At 40.7% G+C, this 18815-nt stretch overlaps 1 protein-coding gene across 1 annotated transcript in view; it reads right to left on the bottom strand.

The window, feature by feature from the left end:
- PCNT (pericentrin) overlaps positions 1-18815 on the bottom strand; it is a gene marked incomplete at both ends in the record, with an annotated part of 99991 nt that overhangs the window by 263 nt on the left and 80913 nt on the right. Inside the window, 10 exons of the mRNA XM_082001593.1 lie at positions 2582-2709; positions 4593-4746; positions 7651-7739; positions 8707-8945; positions 10272-10436; positions 12904-13006; positions 13752-14032; positions 14758-15474; positions 17203-17353; positions 18050-18263. Of these exons, the coding sequence (XP_081857719.1) occupies positions 2582-2709; positions 4593-4746; positions 7651-7739; positions 8707-8945; positions 10272-10436; positions 12904-13006; positions 13752-14032; positions 14758-15474; positions 17203-17353; positions 18050-18263 (2241 nt within the window). The remainder of the gene's footprint in view (positions 1-2581; positions 2710-4592; positions 4747-7650; positions 7740-8706; positions 8946-10271; positions 10437-12903; positions 13007-13751; positions 14033-14757; positions 15475-17202; positions 17354-18049; positions 18264-18815) is intronic.

Here is an 18815-nt window from a genome sequence, read left to right as displayed (position 1 = left end):
GCCTACTTTACACAGAGCAAGAGGGCTGCTCAGATCAGCTCTACTATTGCGATGATTCAGTACGGATTCTGTTGCTGGACAAGGTCTTGTTGCTGAATAGATGTGTGACCACAAGTCATAGTATCAAGGTTTCTAGGTAAAATCCTGCTGAGAACAATGTCAAAGTTCCCATATAGAAGTGCCACTGCAGCTGTTGACTGTAGTGATATTAGCAAGACTAGGATTTGTAAGCAAAGCTAGCCTTTGTTTGTTTGTTTTTTAAACTTTTTTTTTTTATTTGATCAACTCAGAGCAGCAGAAAAACAGGCAAAGTTTTAGACTGTCCCCAGAGCTGTTGTCCAGCTATACCAGGCTCCTGTGAATGTTGACAAAGCCAAGATTCTTCTCTTTCTAGAGAAACATGTAATTTTAAAGTTTAATTTTTCAAAGTTAACACTAAAAATGTATTAGGAATGTAACATGTAATCATAAAAAATTTGCCTCAGAAGTTAACTTAAGAATCATTTTTTCCAAAAGCAGTAAAGTCAGTAGTCCACAATTAATAATGCCTTTCATAAATTGTGGGGAAACTGAGCAAGAACAATGTAGATTACATGTTCAAACCTGGTACTGCTGAGGAGCCACTGCGGTAGACATGATGTGAATGAGCATCTGCAGTAGTTGCAGGGCTAAGAGTCCCTATGCAATGCTGTGATCACTGACTGAATCCCCACACCTTCTCCCATAAAAATCACCGCAGAGATGACCTGCTGACAATAAAGATCGGAGGAGTGGACAGCAGTAAGAGTACTGGTGACTGGCAGAGATTTTCCAGATACGATCAAATATTTTTCTCATCTTGGCACAACCAATATAAAGCCACACACATTTGGGAAAAGGCTGAGAGACAATTAGAGGAGGCGGGTCTGCCTGGGAAACAGCAGTTGACAACAGTTATGCTTAGTGAAAGAAATATGTAAGATGCATATGTGCAATGCATAAAGGAATCCACATGGCCCTCTCATAGTGCCACTGCCAAATATCTACCTGGTCATCTTTCCAGCTTTTGGCTGAAATTACCAGGAGCCAAGGGTGGTGGTTGGTGGAAGGAAGTAATCAGTGCTTGCCTAGACATCAAGAACCATCGTGACCCAAAAGTAGCATGACACAATAAGCTGATTTTGGGGATAAGCAGCCACAAGTAACATGGGGAAGGAACCAGCAATAGCAGCTGAAAGGGATAGAGGTTGTATGAAAACATCCATGGCATTATCTGACTTGGTGGCCAATATTAGCTCAGACCAGAAAACTAGCAACATAAACCTGTATGGGTAAATCAAGCTTTGGGGAACATGCTCCAAAGACCCTGGAGGAATAGCTGTCAGCAGGCTCCTCAGAAGCCTCCACATAGGAGGCAGCGCTGGAGCTTTGTTTTCCTCCCTGGACCTGGGATGAAGCTCTGTGTTATACCCCAGTGTTGACCATGGTCATCATCATCCCATCCCCATCAGTGATTTGAGCTAACATGGGTGTCCTCCGCCAGTCACCTGCTGGGATTGGTGTGCAGGAGCATGACTTCCCGCGGCGCAGCCAGGGCACGCGCTGTGTAAGCGGGTTCTCTCTGTGTGTGCGCATGAATACTGTAAATAGTACGTTGCTGTTTAACTTATGTTGCTGCCCTGTGGTGGGGAAGGGCAGTGCGAGGCTGCCCCTGCAACGCGATGGTTACATGTGTGAACAAGGAACACGTTATCTTCGTATTTGGTCTAGCACCAATGACACTGCAGCTGGAGGTCCAGCTCTGTTGTTCACAATCCAGAGACACTAATACACTGGAGAAGGTTTAGACATAAATCTCAAAAATAACAAAACATTGGAAAATACATCTAATCATATCTTGATAGGAGAGGATTTGAGGATGACATGATGACCGTTTATAAGTTCTTCCTTGGGACAAAGAATTTCTGTGATATAACTAAGATATTAAAAAAGCTAATAACTAGAAGATTAAACCAAGTAAATTCAGTCTAGAAATGAGGTGGAAGTGTTTTAAATAGCAAAGATAAGTGCCACCACAATCCTTTATGTGCTCTTTGATCAAACTTAGAACTAGATGGCTGTTTTTACCAGCCTCCAAATTTTTTTTTAATCTGCTATGGAATATAAAGAAGCAGTAAATGAGGGAAGCATTACAGTTTGTGCTGCAGAGAAAGCCCTGTTCAGCTATTACAATGGTTCTCTTTGAATTTAAAGCAAATTAACTCTATACACAACTTCATTTATTAAGCAAGTGTTGCAGTTTTAGACTTGATAACATGAGGGAGGCAGAAATCACATGGAATTATTCAGGCTTCTCTCTGAAGAATTTCACTAAGAACTTATTTTGAGAAATGCCACACTTGAACTAGTTTTAGATATAATTCACACAAGTTCATTTCAGAGACTTACTTAATTTTTCTCCCTTCCCCCTGCCCAATTATAATTATTCATTAAAATTATGCTCTCTACACACTTTAAGTGCTATAGGCAATACGTAGGAAAAACCTTGCAAAAAGCAGCCCAGGCTGCTGGCAGCTGTGAGGGGTACCAAGGTGGTTCTTACCTGGTTGTGCACCCCCTAGTCTTTGCTGGATAACCTCTAAGCGATGGATGTATTCCGTTAGTGATCGTTCAGGATCCTGAGTAGGCACAAGTGACTTTTCTGAAGCAGAACTTGTTGAAGGATGCAATCTTAAAAGGAATACAAATTATTTTCTTCTTCTCATGCTATACTCTTAAATAAATGTAATAAAGTTACATTCATATAGGCAGTAATTCAGTGCAAAGCAAACTAGAAAACAGTAAAAACAATATAGACCAGGCAGCTTTGTATACAGGGGAGTCAAAAGAAAGGATGTTTTGATAAAAGCTGGAGTATCTATGAATCTCGCTCTACTGATATGCAACATGAAGTCCCCCAGGTAAGGTAAGAAAGCTGCAGTCAGAGGCAAGTCCAAATGGCCAAGTGAGAAGAGACCCACTGCTGCAGAGAAGTGCTGAAGAGGAGTGTGGTGCATCCAGGCATGTGCTCGCCTGTTCAGCAGGTAAAATGCTATCTTGAAGGACAAGGCGTAAAAAGGGGACCCTTTAGATGGTACACTGTGTTTCCTTTCTGAACATTAACAAAAAATTTCAAATATTAGTAGAAATATACGTTGGAGGGGACACTCTGTGCAAACACATTCCTACTTGGAGTAAGGATTTATTTCCTCCCCCTGGACCTTTCAATTATCAGAAGGTAGTTCCTATCCATCCCTTCCTTCTGTGTAGCTTTGCCAGGAAACAAAAAGCAGCAACAGGCACCGTTGAGCCAACCTCGGATCCATGTTAGACTTGAGCTACCACTAACCCAGTCACACTGAGTAATCAGTCAGGGCTGACTATTATTATTAATACCCTTGTTCTATACAATACAGATGGCTTTTCTTGACAGGTAAGGTTCTCACAAGCTACTGTTTCTGGCTGTCAGACCCAGATAGGTGCCATGACAGAGGAATAGGGCGGGGTCAAATTAAGTCTTTAATGCTTGCAGGTCTCTAACTCTCAATGTTTTGCTAAGTTCCATGCAAACTAGAACACTATCAGTCCCTCATGACAAGCACTGTCCTGTCCCCCAAATCAATCATCAATGTTAAAAAAACTAAAATAATTTCAAGCATCTGCTGCCTTTGCATACATCTAGGTCACCACAGCTACTTCCTTGCTATTCTTTTTTTCTTTATGAAGAAAATTCTTGCCTGCTGATTGAAGTTTCTAATTTAGCAAGGAGGTTAAGAAACAAACACCACGTCCCAAGCTGATGGGGCTGAGAACAACTATCTTCCACATCAACTCCTGCAAATCCTTACTTTAAGGAGGAAGCCACATACGAGGAGTGGCTTGGGAAAGGAGATGCTACAGCCAGTACTGGACTATGCAATGCCCGAGGTTACTCTGGGCCCCAGGAGAGCCTGGGAGTGAGAAGGTCAGTAATGATGGAAGGCCACCTTCCTCCAACTCAAGCGCATTGCAGCTCAGGCATTGTCTTAGCAGCACTGTGCAGAATGTCACCTGTGACATCCAACCCGGCAACAAGTAGCTGAGGTTGTATTTCTGTGCAAACTGGCCATAATTAATGAAAAACTGCAACAGCACATCCCCTGTAAGTTCTCCACCTCCCATTCTGTGCACGTGCATGGAGTGTGAAGGCAGCTAATACTAATGCAATGGTGTCCTATAGTAGGGGAGCTGCTTCCACTGGATGCTCCGAAATTAATCTCCAACTTGGACAGCAAAGGCAACGAGAATTACCCCTCAAAGAAGGCTAACACACATAGCCATTGTAAAACCTGTAGTCTGTCCAAATTAAATTGGAGAACACGACTAGGAATGCTCTCAGTCCAAGAACATCAGATACGCTTAAAGCAAACGAGAAGTGTTCTTCCCCTGTAGCATCTTGAAAGAAACAAAACATTTACCAGATCTAAGAAAACAAATTCCTCTTCTTGTTCAAGTACCTCCTCCAACAAGTGGTGACATTTTTATGAAAGACTGTCCGTACGGGTGTTTAAGGTAGGCAGAGACTGCAGACTGACCTGCTGTGTAAGCAGTAAGAGGAGCTGGAGGAGCGGCTCACAAGTCTTGCAGAGCTGGTTCTGTGGCACAGCCCCGTGTCCCGGGTTGGGGGAGAGCTGATGTGAACAGCTGGGGGCTGCTGCTCCTTCAGAATTTCTGTTCTGGCACCAGAGGCTGATGTTAAATATGAAACAGTTAAAAAATATGCACTGGCAACCATTCAAAACAGGCTATCATAAACATAACCAATAAAACGCACAAGAATTACAGCAGAGCACGACTGTGTTTTAAATTCAGCTAAAATATACTTTCTACAGCTAACAGCTTTTGTTTGTTTTAAAATGTCAAATTTCTGTTAAATCTGGTTAATGTCAAACAATTGCTTCCCACAAATGGAGAACTTTTTTCAGTAGCTGTTCCTATAGCCACACAGTTCTGATATAAGCAAAATATTTTTTCAATAGATTTTATTACTTGCTGTTTGCTCTAACTATATGGTGCTGTTGACATACACTTTCTGACTTTAGAAACAGCAGCAAAAGGAAGAGATTTTTGTTTGGTGTGGTGAAGGTTGGGGGGGTGTTTTGTTTTCATTAAAAAAGAAAAACCCCTTCTGTTAAGTCCTTCAAATGACAAAAAAATCCCCACCAAAACCCAAAAAACCACCAAATTTTTTTTAACGAGGCTGCAAAGATGCTATTTTGTAGTGAGGTAGAAAGTTCAGCATGCATTTCAGGATTCAAGTTTCATAGGAACCACACCACAGTGGTTTTATGGAGGAAGATATTTTTGTTTGTTTGTTTTTAAGTAAGTATTTCCAGCAACTTATTACCTGGTAATGAAACATGTGTATTTCATCTGAATTTTGTTCAGTGTTGAAAAGCCACAAGTAATGGAATATTACATAAAATGGGACAGTTCCACAATATTGGGTACTGCATTAAGATGTTTGTTCAAATTCTTACAAACACAGCCATAAGCACCTCAAAGGAACACAGTCCTTACTGAACACATCGACCATCTAGCCATCCGCTCCAGTTTGTCATCTTTCATGGGACTTAAACTCCAAAGAAAATAGTTATGGGATATCTGCCAGTCTTAAGTCTCTTCTGGACTTCTGGAACCACTTAAACCCCGTTTTTCACCTCTGGTAACACTAGCAAGTGTGCCACTTCTAAGACTAATTTTGATACCGCATGTACCCGTTTTAATACTATTACAGCAGTATTTGTCTTTGCCTTATTAATAACTCATGGCATTAATCTCCATTACAGGTAGATTCAAATAATTCTCTTATGAGTGTTATAAACACAGGACTCCATTTCACATTCTGAGTGGTTGCAGTAAAGTGAGAAGAGGAGGAGCTCGCCATTGTAAATTATGAATTCTGAAAGTTTTCAACTGTAGTTTCTTACAACATCCTTATAAACTCATAATCGTGTTCAAGAAATGGATAAGCACATTTGTGTTAACGTATAAACAGATTTTGCCACTTCTGTGGTTATTTTTTTGCTTTTGTTTTTAAATGAAACACATGACTAAAGAGAAATGAGGGAACTAAATAAGGAAGTAAATAAGGGACTAAAGAGTCCTGAGGGAATTGGCTGATGTAGCTGCCAAGCCACTCTCCATGAGATTTGAAAAGTCCTGGAAGTCAGGTGAAGTCCCTGGAGACTGGAAAAAGGGAAACATTACACCCATTTTTAAAAAAAGGGTACCAATGAAGACCTTGAGAACGACCAGCCTGTCAGCCTCCCCCCTGCGCCTGGGATGATCATGGAACAGATCCTCCTAGAAGCTGTGCTAAGGCACATGGTGGACAGGGAGGTGATTGGAGACAGCCAGCATGGCTTCACCAAGGGTAAGTCCTACCTGACCAACCTAGTGGTCTCCTATGATGGAGTGACCACATCAGTGGACAGGGGAAGAGCTACGTATGTCATCTGTCTGGACTTCTGTAAGGCCTTTGACACGGTCCCCAACAACATCCTTATCTCTAAACTGGAGAGAGATGGATTTGATGGGTGGACTGTTGAGTGGATGGGGAATTGGTTGGATGGTCGCACCCAGAGGGTGGTGGTCAGCAGCTCATCTCTCAAGGGAGATCAGTGACGAGTGGTGTCCCTCAGGGGACACCAAGACTCTAATATCATCATCAGTGACACAGGCAGTGGGATCGAGTGATCGAGAGCAACTTTGCAGATGACACCACACTGAGTGGTGAGGTTGACACACCTGAGGGATAGGATGCCATTCAGAGGCACCTGGACAGGCTGGAGGACTAGGCCCATGTGAACCTCCTGAGGTCCTGCACCTGGGTCAGGGCAAACCCCCAGTATCAGTACAGGCTGGGGGATGAAGGGATTGAGAAGGACTTGGGGGTACTGGGGGATGAAAAGCTGGACACGAGCCGGCAATGTGTGCTCGCACCCCAGAAGGTCAACCGTATCCTGGTTGGCCAGCAGGGCAAGGGAGGGGATTCTGCCCCTCTGCTCTGCTCTGGGGAGACCCCCCTGCAGTGCTGCATCCAGCTCTGGAGCCCTCAGCACAAGAGAGACATGGACCTGTTGGAGCGGGGCCAGAGGAGGCCACAAAAATGATCAGAGGGCTGGAACAGCTCTGCTGTGAGGACAGGCTGGGAGAGTTGGGGTTGTTCATCCTGGAGCAGAGCAGGCTCCAGGGAGATCTTATTGCAGCCTGCCAGTACTTAAAGGGCAGTACTTAAGAAAGTTGGGGACAGACTTTTTAGCACGGACTGTAGTGATAGGACAAAGGGTAACAGTTTTAAATGAAAAGAGGGCAGATTTAGACTAGATATAAGGAAAAAAAAATTCACAATGACGGTGGTGAAACACTGGCACAGGTTGCCCAGAGAGATGACACATGTCCCATCCCTGGAAACATTCAACATTCCAGGTCAAGTTGGACAGGGCTCTGAGCGACCTGGTCTACTTGAAGATGTCCTTGCTCATTGCAGGGGGGTTGGACTAGATGACCTTTAAAGGCACCTTCCAACCCAAAGATTCTATGATTCTATGAAATTATAATTAAAACAATGTACTTGTTCAAAACGCTTACCTGTATTACCTCCTGTACTGTGAGAAGTGGTTTCACCCTGTATGCTCTTCCTGCTAACTTTGTTCCACTTTTTCACCAAAAACTTTAACCTAAGTAACAAAATAAATTTGTACAATCATTAGAAAAAAAGCAAAAATACACTGAATTTTAACATTAAACTCTTGGTTGGCATGAAACATATTAAACAATGTAAGTAACAATTCTTGCAGGAATGGAGGAAGAATTCTTCAACTTCAACTTTACAACGAAGGCTCACCCCATTTCACTCTGCAGTGATCCTCTAACTGTTTAGAAAGGTTTGCTCATTTTGGCACTGCTCCTCCACTCTGTCCCTAATCTCTGGGGCGTTCTGTGGCAGTTCTTCCTGCCTCAGAGGAGTAGAGTTCCTACATCCTTTGATATTGCTTTCATATAGCATCCACATCAAAGACAACAGCCTGAAGACATCCTGTGCCATCTCCTGAAAGTCTCAGAACTTGCTAGTAATAACTTTTACTAGACAAGGAAATTGCTCAGAAGTAACCACCTATTATATTTAAAACTATCTTTTTCATTAAACAGACTCAAAAGCCATTATGAGATGGCATGTTGTCCCAAGTACAGCTAACAAAATCCGTTTGATAGCAAGTGACAGAGTATGATAGAATCATACCCAATGAAACACAGGCTACTGTATTCAAGAGAGGAAAACCATCACTGATGAGATGATCACATTCTGATACAAGACAGACTATTCAGTGAGTCCAAACAGATAAGGGTCAGACCTGAAAGGATATCAGTTTGTAATGGTTTTGCACCGATTGTCAAATACTTTGCAGCTGGGTATCTCTCAAGACAGAAGCAGCTTTTTATAACTCTTCAGTTCAGAATGCATTCAATTTAGCGCTGACTCTGAAATAGCAGTTTGGCCAAAGCTACAGCTAACAAGACATGTTTAAACTAGTTTTGGAGCTAGCTTTTGCTTAATATAATGTAGGATAAACCACAGGAACTATCAAATTTTAAAATTTCCAAGAAAACACCATGTATGAGAGGCAGCGAGTGTTTTGGCTTTACCTTGACACCGCAATGATTGCTCTGACGGCACATCTGAACTTGGTAAAAGAACGGGAACGTGATCCAGAAGGCTGCAGGTCAGCAGGTGAGGGGTAGATTCCCATACGTGCTATTAGAGAGAGGGTTGCTTGCTCACAGTCCTGAAATCCACCAAGAAGCAGCAAGAGGTATTTCTTCTGATAAACTAGAGCCTTTCTAAAGCTCTCTGCTCTAAGGTACTTCCTATATAATCTCTGCAACTGGAGAAAGAAAAAAAATGGAAAAAAAAAATCCAATCTGTTAAGACTTTGCTACAGAGAGCCCAGAAAAGTTTGTTGCTTTTTCCAGTGAGATCTCCCACAACTTGGTTGTTCACGGCTATCTAAAACCTACTTTGCTTTACAAAATTGTAGAAAGCAATTTAATAATTATGAAGTATGAAAGCAGTGTACATTTATCCCTAAAATGAAAATTTGAGCAAGTATTTGTATAACAGATTCTGTGACTTGGCCAGTTTTGGTGCAACATAGCAGCATTACACTCTGGCACAGTTTGGACACCATACATGGAGGCTTGTACCAAGTCTACTGAATTTCTGTTTGTCTATGAAGTCTTGGCTAGGCTAGAAAATTTTGGCATGGTTACTGGTCAGTGTGCAAAAAAATGTCCACAAACAAGCTGTCTTCATGTTGAACGGCCATACTGCAGACATAAGGGCAGCTGGAACAATTCTGTACATAGCTAAAAAGCTCCCAAGTTTGGAGTGTCAGACTGCCTTCAATCTCTTGAATGTTTCAAAGCAAAATTGTCACACTCTAAAACAGTGTTACTCTTTAAGAAAGAAAATAACATCTGCTTTAAATAAATATTAACCAGAAAGCATGGTGGGATAAACCCATCTGACTTGATACAATCAAATGTGTCGGAGGAATAAAAAGTATTGGGTGGGGGAATAAAAATAACGGATATTCGATATTTTCATGCTTAGACAAGAAATCTGAATCTCCCTCTCATTTAAGAGTAGAAAGGGTTGGGTTACAGTAGAAAGAGCTGGGTTACTTTTGGTGCAAGTTCCTGTCTAACACCAAGAAAGTTACAAAGGAACTTTTCTGATGAGGGACATATGGGGAATTTAATTTAACAGGCAGTTTATAAAACTGTTCATCTCTAAAATCACCTTTTAAAATAGGAACTGAAAAAGATTACTGCAGTAAGTTAAATGCCATAATCTGGCAGATACTTACATCCCCAGAAATCTGAGCTGTATACTACCTGTCTCCTCTGCAACAGCAAGTTTTATCATATTTATTAAAAAAAAAAAAAAAGAATTACTAAATTACCTGTTCTATATGTGACATTAACCCCTTAGGCAATGCCCAAGAACAATACTACTAAGGACTGAATTCTCCAGAGGTTTTTATGATCTTGAGTTGGTAACCATCCTCTGTAACAGCAAACCTGTACAACAGGCAAGATAGCGAAAGAAAACCAAGTGCCAAAGGTTTCAGTGACATACTAATGGCTATGGCATTGCTCGCTCACCAAGCTCCAGACAGCCCATTTGCTGGCCATCACGATCATTTTACCTTAGGACTGTAAGTTTCTACCACTCGTTTGTTTTCAGTTTCAACAGTTGCTTTAGCCAGTTCAGATTCAGCCTGTTTCAGTGCATTCTGCAAAATGTTTCTCTCTCGCTGCCAAGCGTCTCTTTCCAGTTCTTGAACAGAGTCAGTACCATCCGTAGATGTGATCTAAAAAAGAAATCCAAACGAAGTGAGCTGTGACGGCTTTTGCACATTACATCCACAGACAAACATCTCAAACTGAATAGTAACCTAACTTTATGCACAAATTAAATCATAAAAATAATGAGCCTGAAAAATCAGCAATGGCATTCAGGTGTCAAACAGCAGGATGCGAAACTGAAACACACAATCAACTCTTCTTAAGAAGTATCAAATTAATTGTTAATCAAGCTCCCCTTCTCTACAGATCTGTCTGATGAACTTTAGAAGAATCCTATTCCCTTTAATAACAGAGTCTCCCAAACACTTGGAAACAGAAACAAATCATCTGGCTTTCTTCCACATCCACAGGCAGTACAGAAACTGTGAAGAAAGATGTCGGTGTATATGCACGCACAAAAACATGTTGTTTATGTATACATAATTATGAAAAAGTCACATTCAATTCTGAAAAATTCCATTTTGTGGTACATCATCTCTTGTAGGAATGAGACCCACAACCCCAGGTCCAATTCTTTGTGGGAGAGAATTCTGTCTTCATAACTCTCTTTGTATGGACTATCAATTTTATGGTCAACAGTTACATCACTGCATGGATGCATCAGAACAGAGAAACAAAAGGTATTTTTTGCAGTGGTTAATGGTTTATCCCTTGAAATAAAAGTTTGTACATTAGAGCACCCAGTACACACTACTGACCCCAATTTCTCCTAGCAACTTATTTTAGTACAACTTTATTAGGTGCTTGAACTTTTTCAAGAGTCATTTCTTATTAATACCTTAATAAGGTATTAATACCGTACTAACACATGCCATTTACATTTGTTCTCTATGAAGAGCACAACTTGTCAAGTAAAAAAACCTTTTATAATGAAGTTTAATAAACCACAACCATCTAAGTCTTTTTACTGCCTGCAATATATACAGCAACAAATGGGGATTCCAATGCTATCCATGCCTTCCTGGCACATAATCCATCTGCCTCCCTTTGACTTTGCAACTTCTTTAAAATTGCTGAAAGCAAAGGCTCTCCACTTCTCAGCTTCTTCTTAACATTTCTCAGAGTTAAAAAAAAAATGCTTCAAGAATCTAACACTACCTTCAGTGTTGTTCTGAAATTAGGTATTTATTTCTGTCCAAGTTAAACTCTTGTCCTGTTCTGCACTCTTGTCCTGTTATCTAATTCACAGATGTTCTATACAATTTCAGGTTTTTATACTGAAGTTAGATAAACTGAAGCACGCATTTCCCTACATACAGCTTTCACTGGCATGGCAGTGTCTAACACAGAAGACCTAATGGCATCAGAGGAAAAACAACCCAAACTATTTTTTCTTTTCCCATAGAGTAATAACTTGGAGGGAGCTGAGCCAGAAAAACAGGTCAGCTCTGGAGGGAGTTCTGCCAAGTTGGATTTAAATAGAGCCATAAGGTTGTCTTGTTCCCCCACAGGCTTTCCAAAGCACAGGCTTAGCCAAAATAACGCCATGAACACCAACTTGGGAAGAGGTTACATCCCCCTCCTGAAGGCCAGAGATGATCCATTTGGCAACCACCTAAGTGGCTCCACAGGCGACCGAAGGAAAATATTTATTGCATTTTGTAAGCAGTTAGACACAGGGAGAGCTTGCAGCATGCCTAGCCAGCTTGTTGTACATCAGAGTTGTATTACAGACCACATGAGAACGACAGAAGTTACAAAAGTCTCTTCAGGTACCAGTCAGAACTCCCCAAAGGTGTGTTTTCTGGGGATCTTCTATCAAGCAGCTGAGGGAATAGAGAGAGGCTGAATTGAACAGAGCCAAGACTTTTAGTTAGCCTTAAATCCCAAAATTTTGGCTGAAAGGGCTGCAATGTGGTTGAAGATCTCTTTCTTTATTACAAGAGAAAGATATAAATGATAGCAAAGGGCAAAGTTATCTGGTGAATAAGATGGAATTTAAAAGCTGTGTTTTTCTGATGTATTTTGTATGAATAGACCTGAGCTCAGTCTTTGATAAACCCTAGGCTTGTATAAAATATTTGCAGTACTGCAAACATCAGTCAAAGCACCCCTCCTGAGATGACAAACCACTGTTGCGCTTTTCGAAAATTACTTGATGATTTGCTCAAAAACCAACTATCTCTGGATGCATACAGAAACAGCAGCAACCCATCCCAGGGTGTGATATCCGTGGACATATTACACATCTAGGAAAAAAAAATGCGATCACAAGCAGACTCTGCAATACAACAAAAAACCAAGAGTCCGATACTAAAATATGTTAATATAAAGACAGTGTGAGTACAAGAGTACATCTTTTTCTCATCCCCAAGGCAAAGCACAATTTTCCTCAGAATGTTTACCAAAAAAGGAAGGGGGTGGGGGGGGAATAAAGTCAATCAATCAACTACATGTGTACTGCAACCCAAAGAATACAGAACAACTTACTGATAATCAACAAATACAAGAAATATATGCTGTTTTCCTTACCTGAGATGCAGAAGGAGACAATAAATCTGATTTTAGTTCCTTCAATGTCTGCAGTAAAGAGGCTACAGCTTCATCATTTGATGTAGACCAATCGTTAACTGTTCTGTTAAACAGAAATACTTTTTCATTATCAGGTCGATTTGTAGTAATGTTAACGTACACTTGATTCCTTTTCCCCACAGGATGATCTTTAAGTTTTAAGGCTGTACTTATGTGCTATTCATTACTCAAAATACTATGAATACAAACAGAAAATAGCAATTTTTGTTAATTTGTAAGACTAGAATTTCTAAATAGTGCTGCATAAGGATTTATTCAGAAGTCTGTATTTTATACCAGTCTGAAATTCTGTTACGCGAATTCAGGCTGCAGCAAAACATCACTAATATTTTACTCTGCTGCCAAAGAAATAATAAATTATTGCTATTTGGCCACTCATTCCTGACCCCTAGTTTGTCCCTGCCATCCTCAATGGAGTTTCCCATTCTAAATCTGCAGATATGTTGATTAACCTGTTTTTTTGATTGCTCTCTAATCAGACTGCTGCAGTTGCCAAACTACCAAATTACTCCTTCCAGTAGGGGTTTTTTTGGAGTTGTTCTTCTTAAGCAGGGTCACTTCACAGATCTAGTTCAAATGCAGGCATATAAGTTTCTAATGGGAATAACTGCAGTGGGATGACAATAACTAGAGTCTGCTGCCTCCAGGAAACCATGGTTTCACACAAAGTTGAGTCTTGTAAGCAGATATAGCACTCGCTCGCTTCAGCACAGGGCTCTCGGCCATGACCCACACAAGTTCAGAAGCAGGATGGAAAGAAAACTACTATTTTATGAACAACTACTCACTTATCTAAAGTTTTATATATGAAATCATTCAGGTGCACAGCTACAAAAAGCAACTGCTGTCTTATCTTCTCTAGCTGTTGTTGCTGCTGTTGCAAATGCGATTTTTCAGTTTCTTTTGTCATGGGCTGTTTGACATTTCGATCTTTGTTTAAGGTACACAACAGGTCTTGCCGACGGTTTGGAGATGGGAGATTTCTTTCTTTTTCTTCTAGTATTGTCAGTATATCCTGCAGCTCTTTAATTCTTTGTTCATCCCTCTGGTGCTGCTGTTCCAAGTTTTGCTATTTGAACAGAATAAGTAGTTAATTGCATCTTATACATATACCCACGCGCACACACATATATATATATATACACATACATACATATAAGCATTTTTTTATTTTTTTTTTTAATATAGACAAAGACTGCAAATAAAAGCATCACACCTAACTAGCATATCTATCTCAGTGTTCCTTAACTTGCAGACCACTCATAGGGGAAGTCTTACAGTACTGCCTTCCAGGGCCACTGGGAAACCGTTTAAGGACTCTGGAGTGGGCATTTTCTCTATCCATTTCCAGGCGTGGTGACTGACAAGTCTCCAGAGAGCCTGCAAAGCCTCCCTCCTCCTCTAATGAAAGTGAAAGAGCTGAGAAACAAGAAGGGTGAAATTGGTACTGTCACAAACCATAATTAGTAGTCTAGCTCAAAATAAGGGTAATGACATGAAACCTAGTTTGGTTCTGTTCTGCATTTAAGCCATATTCTTCTCTATCTGTTAACAACATGTAATTCCCGCATAGGCAAAGTCATAAAGATCAACTTCGGTCAACAATAAACCCAGATACAAGCCCCTGAAAACAGCTGCATTTGAGAAATGCATGAAAAGAGCTCATCTAATGTGTTTTTCAGAATGCTTTGTTTAAGGGAAGGAAGCATTTCAATTAAAGAACACCATCCACAGGGTTAAATCCCAGTTTGTGGCTATTCCAGTGTAAAGCAAGGCTTGCAGAGGCATTCTCACCAGTCTCTCTTGATCTCTCTGCCAGTCCTTCTGTTTCTCTAGCTCTGTTTGTTGCTGCTGTCTTCGCACTCTCTCGCTCTCCTCTTTCTTGTTTTTGTCTTGCTCTTTCATTGTCCTGAAGAGCGACTGCAGTTGTTCCCAGTCAGCTTTCAGCTTTGCCTCTCTTTCCCTCTGGGCCTCTAAGGAACGGATTACCTCTTGCTTTTGACCCTGAAGAGATTCCAGCGTAGCTCGCAGTTTGTCACTGACCTCTCTCTCCTTCTGAGTTTCTTCGCAGCACATCTGTACTTCAGCCTCTAGCTGCCTTTTGGAACAAATGGCCTTCTGGTGCATTTTCTCAATAATAGCAGCTAGCTCCATAGTTCGGGACCTCTCTTCTTCCAGCTGGGCTTGGAGCTCTCGAACAAAGGCTTGTTCTAGTATTGACTCCCTGTGCTGACAAGAAGCACCTTCTTTCACTCTCATGCTCAACTGTTCTGTCAAAACACGTTCGTGATTCAAGGAATTCAGGAGCTCCAACGAACGATTTTTCTCGGCATCCAAATTTCTCTGTAGCTCTGACAGTTTGGTCTGTTCCTGGGACAGCAGAGCTTCACAGCGGGAGTGCTCGATCTGAAGTTCCTTGCGGAGATTATCATTTACCGTTTGCTCATGCTCTAAGGATACGGCCAGCTGGCTATTCTGCACTGACTGCAACTCCAGGGCAGCCTGCAGCTCCTATTCAAAGGGGAAAGCACATATTAATAGTCCAGCACAAACACTCATTTGTGGGGCAAGCTGGTATTCCACAATCTTCAGCCTCCTGTTTTATCCAGGAAGAAATTCAAGACTGAACTAGAGTAGTTCAGGTATTAAAAGTTTAATTTAAAATTATAAGTTTAATTTTGTAATTACAAGTGCCAGAAGCATGCTTGTTAGCAACATGACACCAAGTAAAAAAAAAAAAAACAAAACATTGCAATGATAAAGTATCTTCCGGTATATTATTTTTCTCTCAATTAGTAAGACCCTCATTAGGAAATCACTACTGTTTACATCACTCAATCCCCTTAAAAAGTGACATCCGAAGCAGAAGTAACCCATGTTGATTTAAAAAGAACCCAAAATCTAAGCAGTAAGAGAAGATGTAAAACCTCTAGGTTTTACAGCCCATCTGTTTAAAGGACATAGTACTGATAAAAACAATCTACCCCTAGATCCATTTTGGGAGTCGGCCTTTCTTCAGAAGGAAAGGGAGTGACTGAAGGGGCAGCCCCAGGGTGCTTGCAGACAGTCAGAGCTAGCATTGCTGTCGCTCTAGCAGGGAGGTCTGCCCTACCCTCCCAGCCAGCACCACCTCTCTGACCTTGTAGGAAGCCAGGTCAGATGCTAAGTGGCATCAGCTTTCCACAGTATTGCTTCAAGGGAGGATTTGGGAATGCAAGACTGCAGCAATGTGAACTGTGAGTGGTTTAATCTGTTGCACAACTATACCTGCGGCAATGGACTTTTCTCTTTGCCTTGGCTAACACGGTCCCTGCCTTCCCTGCATGAGCAGTCTTTTTGCAAGACGGATGATGTTAGCACTATGTCCTACCATGCGAGTAGTAACAAAAATTCTGACAAACAAAAATCACCCACAAACCTAAACATCTACCAGCGAGATGACGTGAGAGGCCAGACTACAAGGAAAGAGTCAGAATTGTATTTCTTCACTTACAGCATTTAACTAGGATTGTTTTGGAGTTATCTGATAAAGTTTGGTTTTGGTTTTCAAGTTTAAAAAAAGGTTTGTGTTAAATCTTATTCCTTTTCCAGTCACTGCAGGCCTTTTACAAGAACTGAGTCATTGCCATCACAGCATCAGAGAGAAAGCTGCTCATTTGTTTTCTGTTCAATTTAGAAGAAAAGGAACAAAAAAAAAAATACTTTGGTTAATCTCCAAAAATACATGTTGTATTGGAAAGGCTCCAGCTGCTCTCTGCCAAGTATATGTATCATTGGGTGGTTTTCTTTATAACCTCAGTTGATCATACACATCACATCCTCATAGCATGTTTGCTCTGGAATAAAGGGTGCAGTTACACAATTGTAGAATCTGGCTCTCCCTACACAGCAAGGGACAGTACAAAACTGGTCCTAAGAATGTGAAAGCGTAAGGCTCTAAAAACACTAAGATGATGAAAAAAAGACCCAAAGCAAACTAAAACCAACCACAAAACCAAAAGCATACAACTTTTCCTTACTTCTGCATGTGCAATTAAGGAGGGTAACTGACAGCTTTAACTCTGTGAAAACAAAATAAATGCTATGCACATTCAGTAGAAGTTCGGGTTGTGGTGTTTTTTTTTTTTGAACAGTTATTAAACAAAACACATTGGACAGTAAAAGACTGCAAAAATAGCCTGTTCATTAACTTCATGCACCAAGGGAGGTGAACTGAAGCATTGAGATACAGGGCATTACCTCCAAGGCCTTTGTCTTTTCATCTTCTGCTTTCTTATGCTGAAGCTGTTGTTCCTCAAACAAACCTCGTAGCTCTGTTTCCTTCAGATGTTCAGCCTGCAAGTCTTCAAGTGCAGCTGTCAAATCCTTTTCTTTTTTTTCCAATTCAAAACTGCAAAGTTCAAAACGACATTTCTGTGTGTGTTCAGAACAGAACATCCTTCACCAGCAATGCAAGCAAGACATTCTGGGTTACTTTTTGTGAGTTGGTCTATTGCCTTGTTTCTTTAAGACAGCCTCTGGCTCTTTCTCAAGAGGGTCAGTTTTCAAGTCACAGCTATCTGAAAACATTTACCTCCCTGCGAGCAAAGCTAGAATTGCTCTATTCTATAATAATTAAAAGATAGGAAGAAGTTACCCATCCTGGCAGAGCAAAACTGTTATCCTGTGAGAAGAAAGAAAAACATTGGCATACACTAGGAATAAGGCAGGGTGGGAAGAGAGAAAAAAAAACATACACAGGGTGACAAGCAAACAGAAGTACTAACCAAAAGACTAAGACAAAAGCTGCAGGAGTAGGCACATCAGGGATACAGGGATCTAGGCTGTTCACCTTTAATACACCCATACAACATGCACTTGTTTACACAACCTTCTCAGTCAAGACTACAGAAAATATAAATAGCAAATTTGAATTGAAGAATAAATGTATTTAAGCAGTTAGTAAAGAAAAATTAACATATCAGTGAAGTGAGAGAGGTTTGTTTTCCTCCTTGTGTTTCCAAGTGCTAAGCCATCTGTGGATCCAATGAATATAAAGTTCTTTCAGACCTGTTGATAAATAAAATAAAATAAATCTACTTCTCACCTTAACTGGTTTATTGCCCTCTGAAGCTCTTCTAGGGATTTCTGCAGCCTTTCATTCTCTTGCTTTCTTTCATAAAGCTCCGATTTCAGTGCTGCTTTTTCTTGATTGAAGAGATCACATGTTTCAGAGGCTCTCTTCTGCTCCTCTGACAGGGTGCTGTGCAAGTCACTTACAATAGATTTTTCCTGCTGAAGCTTATATTCTAATAATTCAACTAGGATAAGAAAACGTTAAGTTACTTGTATTATAGAGAACTTGACTATATGTTATCAGTTACACACTGGATGAAATTGGGGGATTTGAAGATCAGCTGTATTAAAGTGTTCTTGTCTGGAGAATTAATTTCTTTTCAAATATGATATGAATCATCAGAGATGCACATACATGCTACAGCTCTCCTGCTAGTGGACCAATCAAAGTGAGAAGAACATGAAAGCTCGGTGAGACTATGAGAGCTACTGTGATATACTGTAAGTAACCTGTTACTAATGGATTTTAAACCTCATTAAGCAAACCCATCCATTTACTAGCAAATGTATGTATAAAGAATTTCCTGAGAACCAACAAGGGTATTTTACTATCCTTAATGGGTTTTCTACACACATACGCTATTTTGCAAAGAGTCACCCTTCAGTTCTGTTGCTTTGGGCTATTTTAGAGCTTCTCTTTGCTTTTCACAGATTTTTCTTAACTACTAATACTGGAAAGAAGAATAATTCCTTCCTCAGCTAAAACTGTAGGAAATCTGAGTGCATTAGTAAAACTG

Source organism: Phaethon aethereus (genome assembly GCF_964289735.1).
Source record: "Phaethon aethereus genome assembly, chromosome: 6".
In the NCBI taxonomy this organism is placed as follows: Eukaryota; Metazoa; Chordata; class Aves; order Phaethontiformes; family Phaethontidae; genus Phaethon; species Phaethon aethereus.
The sequence above is the reverse complement of the archived record's forward strand: the minus strand, read 5'-3'. Positions and strand labels throughout refer to the sequence as shown.